The sequence below is a fragment of the Festucalex cinctus genome, chromosome 3 (assembly GCF_051991245.1).
Source record: "Festucalex cinctus isolate MCC-2025b chromosome 3, RoL_Fcin_1.0, whole genome shotgun sequence".
Taxonomy (NCBI): Eukaryota; Metazoa; Chordata; class Actinopteri; order Syngnathiformes; family Syngnathidae; genus Festucalex; species Festucalex cinctus.
In genome coordinates this window covers 20,504,813-20,517,931 of record NC_135413.1, presented here as the reverse complement: position 1 = coordinate 20,517,931, position 13,119 = coordinate 20,504,813, and the positions used below count along the sequence as shown (strand labels likewise).

The 13,119-nt window shown below is 40.8% G+C and overlaps 1 protein-coding gene across 2 annotated transcripts in view; it reads left to right on the top strand.

Moving 5' to 3' along the window:
- banp (BTG3 associated nuclear protein) overlaps positions 1-12,788 on the top strand; it is a 33,173-nt gene extending 20,385 nt beyond the window's left edge. For both annotated transcript variants that reach the window (XM_077516554.1, XM_077516553.1), the window contains 2 exons: positions 7,677-7,817; positions 11,927-12,788. In XM_077516554.1, coding sequence (XP_077372680.1) covers positions 7,677-7,817; positions 11,927-12,034 — 249 coding nt within the window. In that variant the 3' untranslated portion in view covers positions 12,035-12,788. The remainder of the gene's footprint in view (positions 1-7,676; positions 7,818-11,926) is intronic.
- Positions 12,789-13,119: the final 331 nt, after the last annotated feature.

The following is a 13,119-nucleotide window of genomic DNA, read 5'->3' as shown; positions in this document are numbered from 1 at the left end:
TTCACACACAAAAAAAGTGGGCCATCCATTTGGATGTTATGCTGACAGTTATGATTGCCCAAACTCACCAAATAAAATAGAAAACATTTCAGTAAAAAGTTTAAATACAAGTTTTAACTGTTGAGACACGATGTGATGTCAAATGGAAAATGGTTGTCTGGTGTTTCAGGTCGATCAAAAATGATGCGTTTAGATGTTGAAATGGTAATTTCAATATCAATATGTAATCTGAACTGTGAAGATTCATTATGCATTTCCACACATAGGCTAATTGCAAATGGGTATTTTGTTTATTTTTCTGTGTATAATGTTAAGGATGTTAAAATAGAGTAATAGACACCCTGCGTATTTCAAATTCTCTAGCTGCATTAAATGTGAAGGGTCAAATCATAAAACGGCCAACATCTTAACTCATGAAATGTACCATAACTATAAAAATGCCTTCATTAGTTAGACGGGCCAAGTTTGTATTTGCACAAGTGAATAGAGAGAAAAAGCCTGAGCGGAATTTCCGTCCTTTTGGTTTTAGGGGCCTGACTTAATTACAGCTGTTATTTTTGTCATCGGTCCCCTTTTGAATTTCTGGTTCTGGATGAGGGTCAGGATTCGGGTCACGCTGGGTTCGTCAGAAAGCCTCTGTAACCCGTGTCTTGATGATATGATTCTTAGTTTGATGGTGGGAATAGGGGAGAGAGAACTTAATTAGATGCAGGTGTGAAGATTTTGATTGGGAGGAGATGGGACGCTATGGGTCAGGTTGCAAAATCACAGTCAGGCCAGGACATACATTTATAGCATCCTGCACAAATTGAAAGAATGCACAGTTCATATAGCTGTAATTATGGTTTGTTTTATTTCCTCCAGTCTGAACTAAAGGTCGATGAGTTCAGTCAGTGTTCATTTTGCAGGTCGGTACTGAAGGAGCACCCAGAACACGACTATGTTTGGGCATCTTTACAGCAGAGTTGCAGCCAAAACAAAGTCCAAAAGCCTTCCCACCCCACCTATCTAACTGCAGATAGTGTTACTGCCGGAACATCTGTCCAGAGTTGGCAGATACAGATGTTGACAGCTGTGAAGCTGAAAGGAAGTTTCAGCCACTCCAAAGTCCAAATGTTTCTTTTTTTCATTTCCTTGTTTTGCCTTTGAGCTGTTTCCTTTGGGAATGAAAAGAAATAGATTAGTGTGTCCTTTTCCTTTAAACACAGAATAGTATTGTTTGTGTATAGGTTTGTGTTTCTTTTGAAAACTGGCGGCTCTTGTGAAATGGGGGTTTCCTTTCTACTCTCAATCCAGCGAACAAAACAGAAACACTCACACAGACAGCAAGTGGATGACTCATCATGCTATCATCTGATGCACAGATTGCACTTACTGAGGCATTTTGGCGATGTGAGTCTGCGCCGTGTACATAGTTCATTGTGGAAGTCTATTTAGTCTTTCTGATGTGTCATGTCACTGATCATTTTTGAACATCACATTTTGATGTTTTCCCATGTTATTCGTTTTTGATTATGCATATTTTTGTGTCTCCTGTTTTATTGCCATATTATGCTTTATTCATAGTTGCTAGGAGCATTACAGCATCAGCATTTTTTTTCTCAACTTTTTCCTTTTTCACTTTTTTCTTGCAAAGGCTACGGACGATTTAAGGGACTTTTAATACATTTGGTGTTATTACTGTGAAGTGGTAGACTGACAGCACTGAGGTCCACCTGCCAGCTCAGGTTATTTGAAACTCCTTCTCTTGAAATCTGAGGTCAGCAGTAACGAATCGACTTAAGACCTGATGATAGCTCTTGTATCTGACAAATGGAGCTTAGTGAGCCAAATTCTTTTCTTAAGGCTGCGTTTTAAGTGAGCCATTTCATTTCTGAGCTGAAAATGGATGAAGTATAAGCAGTCCTGTTCGTTGTTCCATTAAGTTTTCCATTTTCCACTTACTTCTCTCCTCTCTCTCTATCCTCACCATTGTTGATGGAGATTCCTTCTAATCAATAGAATACTTTTTCACCCAATGGAAGATATATACAAAATAGCTTGACTGTTAGCAAGTTTAATCACAAGTGATATACGTCCCCTTTCAAAAGAATTGAGACGGCAAAATCATTTGTTTTTGTTGTATACTGAAGGCATTTGGGCTTTGGATGGAACGGTGAAGGTCAGGCAAAAGTTCAGATTTTTAGCTTTTATTTTATCGGATTTACATCTAGGTGTGTTGAACAACTCAGGACAGAGCACCTTAGGTTTGAAGCCATCCATATTTCAAGTGAGCAAAAGCATTGACGGACATTATTAAATTCGCTTAAAGTGAATAACGTTTCATATTTGGTGGTATAGCCCTAACTTGCAATAACTGCATCGCCTGTGACAATTGATGTCACCAGACTGTTGCATTCTTCATTTGAAGTGCTGTTCCAGGCCTTTACTGGAGCCTCTTTCAGTTCTCGTTTGTTTCTGGGGGTTTGCTAGTTTGGATGCATCTTTCTATAAATTATCAGACAAAATATTTTGTAAACTTCAGAATTCCTTCTGCTCCAACCATCATGCGTCTGGCGTTAACATATCTAGATAGATGTAAATACCATGAAGTAAAAGCTGCAATCTGACCTTGATAGTCATTATTTGATCTGAAATCCAAATGGCATTATTATACAGTACATCAAAAACAAATACTAAGGGACTATATGTTCATAGAAGTGTTGTTAGTAAAAGGATGTAACAATAAATGGATGATGTATGTATGCAACAAATATGCAGAGCAAGAGAGTGTGTGAAGTTGCATGTCACTCATGTTGAGATGCCTCTGTCTGCCTGTCTGTCTAATCTGCCTGTCTAATCTGTGTTGTTGCCATACTGTTCGTTAAGCCTATATTTTATTGTGCAGCCTTTAAAAAGTGAGTACCGGTAGTACCCAATGGCAGTGAGTGGTTGTCTGTTCCTTGAGCATTATTGTTGCTTTAGCTTAGAGTGGTAGCTACTAACCAGGATAGAGAGGAGAGTGCTGCATTTGATGCTAAGGTGTACCTACTTTGCAATAAGTTTTCCATTTCTGTGATCATCATGGCACTTTTACAGTTTTCCATCACTGTTACTGATTCTGTCGAAACGTCACAACACAACCAAATACAAAGAACAAGCGATGCACATGTGGAGTAGCTCTTTTAGATGGCTTGCTGAGCTGAAGTCTCACAACCCCTGGCCAAAACTTGTGAACATTTTATGACGACCCGCATACATGGCGGCGATTTGAACACTGGGTTTTTAATTTTTGTTTTATCATTTATATAATTTATTATACTGATGAAAATCCCTCAAGGAAATTCAGTGAAAATATGTTTCCAATTTCCTTACCTGCATAAAGGTTACATGAATATACAATAAATTAAAAATTAAAAAAAAAACATGTATTTTGTTGCACCATACAAATGGCGCTTTAGGTGTGTATTTTTTCTGAGTTTGTTGTACAATGGCAGGGGCATTTTCATCTGAAGGTGTCACTGTCTATTTGTATTTCCTTAGTTTAGAATTTGGTTTGCAACCCATCATGTACTGAACCCAATGTGACCGCATTGTACCTGATCAGTAATACCATGTGTTCGAACATCTTACAGAGTGAGTCATGGGACAGGATACGCTGCCGAGAAGTTCCTGCAAAAATCCTCATGTTCCGACTCGAGCTGCTTTTCTCAGCCTCTGTTGTGCATCTTCACACAGCTGAGAATGCAAACTACTCTCAGATGGAAGGGAACGGAGAACAAGTGTTTTACAACTAGCGCCAATATTTGGGTCCGCTGAGCTGCAGTAGTTCACCACTTATGTCCATCAGTTGGACTGTTGGGGAGGCTTATTTTGGAGGGGCTTGGTTTTAGAGCTGAAATTAGATGTAAAAAGGGGATAAGCTTATGTATCCTAAGTAGTAATGGTATCTGCACTTAGTATCGGTATTGGTGAGGACCTAAGATTTGAGTACTTGTATTGGTATCAGTCTAAAACAAGTATCGAACATCCCTGCATTATATGCATACAATTGTGCAGCCCAATCACATCTGGTACCATCAGCAGACAAAAAAAAATGTCTGGGCAAGCGGAAATGTCATCGGAGCTGTCTCACCAACGTGGCAGTGATGCACCCTTGTCAACAAACGGATAAATTGTGCCATTTCAAACAGCAACAGAGAGCCCTCTCCCATATCTGCACATTGGCTAGTGAGCTCAGCTGCTGTCTGAAAAAAAGCAGATGTCTGCTTTGAAAGGGTTTACTTGCCTCCTATTAAACACATACGAGGTTGCCAAGGAGAATTTGTGGTTCTGCTATGGTGGGAAGGATATACAACAGTGTGGAAGTTTGCATGCACTACACCACTGGTTCTCAACTCCAGTCATCAAGTACCCCTATCCAGCCTGTTTTCCATGTCTCCCCAGCCAACACAGCTGAGGATCGTTATCAGGCTTCATGCAGAGCTTGCTGATTAGCTGATCGTTTGGAACACCTGTGTTGCTTGTGGGAGACATGGAAAACAGGCTGGATAGGGGTACTTGAGAAAAACTGCACTACACAACACAACAGCTTCAACTAATTGGCGGTGCATCTACAAATAGAAACAACTAGCACACTCGCGCATGCTCAAAGCAACAAAACGCGTAGGCATCTATCCGTCCACTAGTATCACTAATGGAACAAGTTTTCAAGTGAAGAGGGTAGTACTCATGTCATGTCAGCCCAACTCTTGGGGGGCGGTAACTAGCCTCTCACTCACGAGCTTCTCTGTCGCCGCAGAGCGTGTGCACAAGGGGAGGGCTGGGGTTGGGCACACGCAAGCACGCAAGGAACTGGACTCTTAACTGTCAGTTGCAACATCCAATTGACCTTACCGTAAACCACGCCTGCATGACCTAGTAAACCAATCAAGATGCAAGACGTCATGTCTGCGATGGCACATGCATTTTGCTGCGGGCATACAAAATCAATCAGGCTCCCGGTAGTGTATGGGGTATGTGCCACGGAATAGGCGGGACTGTATTTGCACAAGCTTTGATTCCAGTTCTGTTTTGCGACTTGTGGGCTGCGTCCCAATACTTGTGCTTCCGACTTTGTGCCCCTCGGTTGCGCGTTCCCGTCGACGTAGTCACGGCTTGTATGAGATCGTTATCCCATCGACTAACCGGCGTCCTGCTGTAGTCACGGCTTGTGTAAGAGAGATACAAGGAGCCACTGTCCGGTTTATTCCCTTCCCTAAACCCTCAAACAACTACGAAAAAATGTCTGTGCTGGATCAAACTTTGTGGAAGACCACACACCCGACCAATCGAATCCCTCTAAAATGACCAGAAACCACTATGTGTGCGCTCAGATGATCTTCTCCCTCCTTTGTTGTTTTTAGCCAAAAGGCTAACGATAGCTCAGGGTAGTTAACCATCCACATGTTTGTTGACTTACTAGTTACTATAAATGCCAACAGAACAAACTTTGCACACATGACCAGTTGAATCCCTCCAAAATGACCAAAAACCACCACGTCTGCACTAGAGTAATGTTCTCCATTGTTGTTTTTAGCCAAAGGCTAATGATAGCTCCGGGTAGCTAACACGTTTAACACGTTTGTTGACTTACTATGTACTATAAATGCCAACAAAACCGTGCTTGACAGGTATAATGTCCAAAAACGCCAGTTTTGCCAACAATCGGTCGAAGTGAGTGAGGTGACTCTTGTCTTTTTTTTTTCGTTAAATTTCTTTTTGTTTTTGGGCAACGTTGCATGGTGAGGGAGTGAAGATACGCTTCACTAAAGAAATTAAAGCCTCCTTTGCTTGCGCCGAAGAGAAATATCGGTGTTCTGAAAATACCTGACTGAGTAATCACAAGGGAAGATCTGACAGCTTTGCCATTACAGCGCATGCTGTTTCGCTAATCTTGCCCGAACAATGTCAGAGGGAGCTGCTTGTCGCATAATGTGGGCTGGGAGGGGCGTGCCACGGTAAGGTCAATTAGAGCGCAGAAACAACAGCGCTGTTTTCAGCATTGACAAACCCTGTTTTTCGTTGATACTTTTTCTTAGTTTGAGGAATTAAAGTGAAGCGTGATAGAGGGCAGAAATGCGTGACACTCGCGGCCATTGCGTGAGTAGTGACAGCTCTTGCTTAGAATAGAATCGTAAAGCATGTCGCAATGCCTAAATGTAATCAAGTCAACAAATCTCCAAAAAATTCATACCACCCAGAACCTCTCTTCACCAACATTGAAGCAGATTTTCTTTTGATCAATAGTCATTTATTGGCAATCAAACATGATTCATTTGACCCAGATCTAACAGTTTTCTTTTTTATTCAGAGTGTGACTGCCACAGCCTCAATCAATCCCCTTGTTTGATCGGGTTAGTCAGGCAGACTTGCACACTAATGACTTCCATCAGGCCGCCTGGATTTGGTGTGTGGCGGTGATGACGCAGCAGAAATTGTGGTGAAATTTGCGACCTTGTTGAAGACATAGCAAGCTAGTGGTTGTTGGGACGATTAACCAAACCAGAACTATCCAAGTTCAAAGTAAAAGATCAGACTGAGGAGACGGTGTGGAAGTGAGGTTTGGATTTTCTGCCATTCTTAATGCCTATTGGACAAGTTCCAGCCAGCCTCAGCAGTAAGTGCAGCTGGAAGGCGACTTTGGAGAAGACCTCCCATAAATAACTTCAGTGAATAATCACATAAGAGGCATTTGATGAAACCAGTCAAGCACTGGGATGAGTCAAGACTTTGAATAATGAAATCAATAGAAATGTGAAATAATGTCATTTATCATAGAAAGAAATTCCCCCATTTCTTTTATTCCAGTTAGCTGATGTATTCATATATTGGGTCAATCGGACATCTAAGAGTAGTGCATAAAAAGTCACCTAAGAATTCACTGTTTTTGTAATATGGTACTTACTTAATGAAGTAAATATTTTTTCTTACAATGTTATATGTAGGAGAAGCCATTTTGACATGGCCCCCTGCTGTCAACTGAAATTGAGCTCAAAGTACCCTCGGGCTTGCAGTGCAATGTCACGGCTCACCTGTTCTCTAGATTTGGTCATGTCATGTGTGCATTGTGAGCCCAAGGGAATATGTGGCCCTGTATAGACACGCCTCTAGTTGGTTTGTATTGTATTGTTGCAGTCAAACGCAGTAGCATTGCAGTTACAGGAAACCGAACCACACTCGGGCTCTGTAATTAGGCTTGGATGTTGCTTTTCTAACTTTCTGAACTAGAAACAAAAAGGAACACCAGCTATCATTTGTTACTAAACAGAAATGGATTGTCTATACAAATGAAAGCTGCAGAGGTGAAAGTATATCTCTCTCGCGTAGTACTGTTATTCTTTTTTTTTTTTTTTTGTTTGTGTGACACCCAGTACTTCCATTCTGACACCTGTGACCAGTTAAAAGATATACACACATCAGACTTAACATAAATGAGGCATTCAGCTGTTTGCTTTCATTTGGCTCTTATATCTTCCTCTGGTGTGCACCGTACTGTCCATCATAACAACGGCGCACTGCTTTTGCACATTCTGCGGTATAAATTCGATGAGGGGCATTGTCAGATTTTATTCCGATCACTTACACTTTTCTGTCAAAGTGGAAGCCAGCTGACTCATCATTCATGTTTCTTTGCCCTCCCTCCCCATCTGTTGTAGGTACTTCGGGGAGCTCAGCTCATCGCCGTGGCGTCAGCCGAAGGGGCGACAGCAGCGGTCGAGGGCACCTCACTCCCCCCTGACATCCAAGTGCAGTATGTTCAACTTGCCCCCGTCACAGATCACACAGCTGCAGTACAGGTAAATAAAAAGCACCCGACACAAATTCTTTGAGGATTTTGCTGTTGCTAAGCAACACAACTTGTAACATTCCAAGTACTTAAGTAAACTCATCTAAATCAGTCACAGTCCACTTTGGTTTATAAAGACTTCATAATAAACTCAAATAGCAGTTAGTAGAAGCTCAGAAATCGACCAAGGTTCTTCAAAAAACTGGAATCAAAAATCACATTGAGTGTGGTATTTTTCTTTGTCTGACCACATTATTGAGAGAGCATTCAAGAACTGTATTCCAAACATATCTGCCTTCACAAAGGAAAAACTGCTCAAATTTAATCACTATCAGAAAACACTGTTAAGTCTGGAAATATTGGACTGTAACAATCGGCATAAGAATGAAGTGTAGACTTTCAACTTTTGGGTTTCACAAAAATACGGTGTTTACCATCCAACATATTAGACATTTTACATACAATGTAAAATGAAATAAAACCAGAAGTTTTATTTGGACTATACAACATCACCATGCTTAGGCCTAATTTACTGTACGTTTGCATGTGCAAAATCTTGATGCGCATGCAAAATAACGCGGAAGCCGATCTACTAATTGCTGTGCAGTTCGTTTTCTGAATTGTGGGAGGAGTACCGTATATGAAAATAATTTAATTAAGCACATAATTTACCAAGCCTTTGACAAATTAGGCATCTGTTAATTAGAAGTTTGACACCGCTGACTGCCTACTCCAAAATATGTTGAACTTCTGCTGATGTAGTGAAAACAAAATCTTGCTGTTTTACACAAAAAAACAAAACATTCTACCATAATACTGAACAGTTTCTATTAATGTCAATCTTTTGCCAAGAGTCAAGTCTCACACATGGACACAATTGTTGGCACCCCTCAGTTATTGAAAGAAGAACCCACAGTGGTCACATAAATAACTTGAAGCTGACAAAAGTAATATTACATTTAAAAAAAAAAAAAAAAAAAAAAAAAAAGTAAAAATTAACCAATGGCCATCAGTGTTTGAATTTGGGGTTCAACCGAATTGTGTATATTAAAAAAAAAAAAAAACCTCAGTTAACAGGCCTGGATGAAAAAAAAAAGGAAAAAAATGACCATAGAGAGATGTTTCAACCAAGGTGAGTCCTCTAATTAGGGTGACAGGTGTCTTCAAACTTGTAATCAGTTAAAGGGTGACAAGTAGTCACTGTGCTGTTTGGTGACATGGTATGTCTAAACATGGACCAGTGGAAGCGAAGGAGTGAGTTGTCTCAGGAGATTAGAAAGAAAATTCTAGATGAGCACTTTAAAGGTAAATGATATATAAGACCATCTCCAAGCAGCTTGATGTTCCTGTGACTACAGTTGCACATATTTATTCAGAAATTTAAGATCCACAGGACTGTAGCCAACCTCCCTGGACATGGCCACAGGGAGAAAATGGATGACAAAGTAAAGAATTGATAATATGAATGGTAACAAAAGAGCCTAGAACAACCTCCAAAAAATTAAGGAAGAACTCCAAGGTCAAGGGAGATCTCGGTATCCGTCATCGTTTGAGCCCAAGTGGACTTCAAAGGGGACAACCAAGGATGATATCACTGTTGAAAATAAATCATGAAAAAGCAAGACTGGAATTTGCCAAACTGAATGTTGACAAGACACGAGGCTTTTAGGTGAATATTTTGTGGACAGATGAGACAAAACTGGAAGATTCAGATGCAAAAATGAAGCATACCATAAAAGAACACCGTTGTGAAACATGGAGGAGGCTCTTTTATGTTCTTAAGCTGCTTTTGTTGCATCTGGTGCAGAGTGTCTTGTCAAAAAGGTCACTTTTCGGATACAAAAAGCTCAATTTCTTAGGATCAATTTATCCGATTTTCAAAATGTTTGGTGCATTGTACTCAGTTTGAATCGGACTTTCCAAGCAGAATTTGCATTTTGACAGTGTTTCATTTTTAGGAAATCCATGTCATATTGATAAAGTATTCTAGAGAGAAATGTGCTGGCCATTCTTAGAGCGCTTGACCTTAGTTGCAAGTCGTGGCTCTTGCAAGAGGATATTGACCCAAAAGACACAACTAAAAACGCCCAAGAAATGGCTAAGATCAAAATATTGGACTATGCTGAAGTGGCCTTCCATGGACCCTGATCTAAATCCTATTGAATATCTGTAGAAGTTGTAAAGACATGCCGTGCTGGTGCGGTTTTAAATCGTTCCGAAGGTTTCATACACAACCTGCAAATAGTTCCCACTATGATTGCCACCACATGCACTGTATGTATTTCAAATACTGCACAACAGCAAGCCATCCAAGTGTTTGTTTTCTCAAGTGATTGATGGCATTTTTTTTTTGCTTGTTCTTTTGCAACTGCATCAAGCTGTTAGATCTTTCAACAGCCTTCTTTCACTTGGCCTTGATTTGAGTTCGGTATATGGACGCCGTCAAGGAAACCACTTGTTAACAACTTGGTGTCTTTTGATCCGATTTTCATCAATGGAATTTAGGGACCTTAAAATGTCTTTGCTTCATCAGTTCCCCAATGGGTTTAAGTATTTTTTTTGTGTCTTTTCTCCCCCATGTGTGCATTCATAACCAGAGCATCTTTAGATCTAACGACCCAATAGATACTTGACATGATCATTGTAACAGTTAAAAAGCATTTAGCTGGGAATAATAACTGAAAGAGTGCTCTGAAGTTTCACACATGAATCAACGTGATGAGCCACAAAAGGATCTGATTGGTACAGAGTGTGGTATGACAGTTTGGTTCTTGTGTCCAGAACTGTAAACACTGCTGATTTACAGTTCAAAGTTCAGCCAAAGGTTAGCGCTGGTACGTATATTTCTTTGAACAGTGTGGAATTGAGAGAATTGCAGTCATCTGTTTCCAAACACATGGGAGCATTTATACAAGTTCTTGAAGCATTGTGCTCACATTTTGATTTATTTATTTCTACATTTGCATTTCTCCACACTGGATAATTTCCCTGTCGTACACAACATGCAGTACAATTTCCTCAAGATGGTGTTAATCTGTTGAAAATCTTCTTGTGCTTACCCCCTGCTTAGTCTAACCAAGCTACCACGGAGTGCCAACACACCAGCGAAGTGCACACAATCATTAAATCATGTCAGAACAGTCTTTGAAAAGTACAACCATGAGATTGTTATCCTTCCAAATGGAGAACGAAGCTCTTGCTGTGATACTTCATCATGACCACAATCCGAGATTGTCAATGAAAATCAACCGTGGGAGTTTTACTTGGCCTCTCTAATAGGCAATTCCGAAAATATGCGACATGCTGTGATGCAGCTGTCGAGTGTGCTGGGCTACAGGGAGAAAACCCTGCAGGTGTGTTTGATGGAACCCCTGGCAGTGACTCACGCCTGACAGTCATCACAGTTTGCACGCACACACCAACCGCAGTTGGAGGGCATTCAAATGCAAATCGTGTCGTCATTGTTGTCATAATGATCCACCTGATAAATAACATTATGTGGTATCTACGCAATCTGTTCCTTTGTAATGAAATACTGAATGCTTGCCCACCAACTGTGCAACACAATAGCAATGTGGTATTTAACTATGGAATCTATGCTCAATGTATAAAAACAGCACTGTGGTCTACCATTGTTGTTTTGGTGAATTCAGTTTCAGCACTAGCAAAGCGCAGTCTAACTGCGAATGGGTGGAGTTTTCTTTCCTTTGGTATTTTCATTGACTTTGTGCAGATGCAATTGTGCGTAACGGGGTGTTTGGCCATTGTCGGATGGAAAGTAGCCGAGTCTACTTTCTGTGATCAAATTGTCAGGTACGTCGAGGGTGAGACAGCACTGCGAGCCAGAACGCTGGACGAGACTTGCCCTAGCACCAAATTGAAGTTGCGGCCATTTTGACGCTAGTCTACCAAAATAGGGCCCTTAGTGTTAGACAATATGGGTGCTGTTTGGAAAACTTCCATTGGGGGCCTGGTTTCAAATCAAACCTTTCGGGCTTATTTTAATGTTGAAAGATGTTCAGATGATGAATCGTGAACATAATATAGGGCAAGTTCTGTCCAGTATTTCGTACAAAATCTTCAGACATGTTCTTCCCTCCCCTCTTTTGCATGTCCCAGGCTGCTGAGCTTGCTCCTGCACTGCAAGCAGACATGGAGGTGAAAGATGCCATCCAGGGAGAGAACGGCGAAGTGGTCCAAATCGTCACCCCTGTGGCTACCACCTGAGAGAGGCGTCTGCTTTTTGGACTGCCCAAACCTTCACCGCTCTCACGGCGCTACGACACGTCAGAGGTCCACATGCAGAGAACCCGACAGACATTGACGTCAGAAACCAAGCCATTTTTTTGTTGGAGTCCCTGCCAAGCAGATGTTCATAGGGAACTTGACCATGATTCTTCAAAATCAGCTACTGATGTTCTGGTGTGTTCATCTGAAGAAGGAATCATCCCACTCTGGAATCCACACCGGGATCGTCTTTTGAGGGCGGTTGCTGCTTACGCAGCACATCGGCACTTGCGCGTACTTGTTTATAATAGCAGAATATAGCAACATTAGAGAGTCGAGTAGCTGAACCCCCGTTATGGTGTAAAGCATCCAGAATGTTAATGGTCTCATCCAAATTATTGACATTAAGGTGGAACATGAAATTTGCTGAGAAGGTCTATTCTCACGATGAGTTTGTTGTTATTAGTCGTCATAATTGAATCATATATTTTGTCTCCCGGCTTTGAACTCCTCCCTTCACTTGCCTTATCATGTTCCCATATTGTTCTGTTTTGTTGTTTAATTTATCTATTTGTTGCTTTCTGGGGGAAATGACTTTCTCGTTCTTAATGAGACGGACCATGAAATGCAGAAACTGGTACCAGTCTAAGTGACTTGTAGTATACCAAAAGTCTGAAGGTGTTTATCTCCCCGGATTCATCCTTGAAAATATATTGGACAGTCATGTGAATAAACCATGTTTGTGGTTGTAAAAGTGTCTTTTGACTTTGCTTTGCTTTTAATTTTCATTCATTTCCATAAGTTGAGGTTAGCAAAATGGCTTCCATGTGTTTCCAGACTTGTGCCTACATTGACAAAATGTACAAAAAGAGCCAGAAATGCTTCAGTATATCAATTTTTTTAATTGCATTTTTTGTAAATATTTATCATGGCAACAAAGCTTCTGTCTCTTTAGCCAGCCTGGCAAGTTTCTTCAATCCATTTTGTATTTGTGGGATGTGCGGGTTGGACAGACGATTCTCAAAAAGATGCATTTCTTTCAAGGCAGCAAGCAAAGAAGATCTAAGTGAGATATTGTTGAAGCT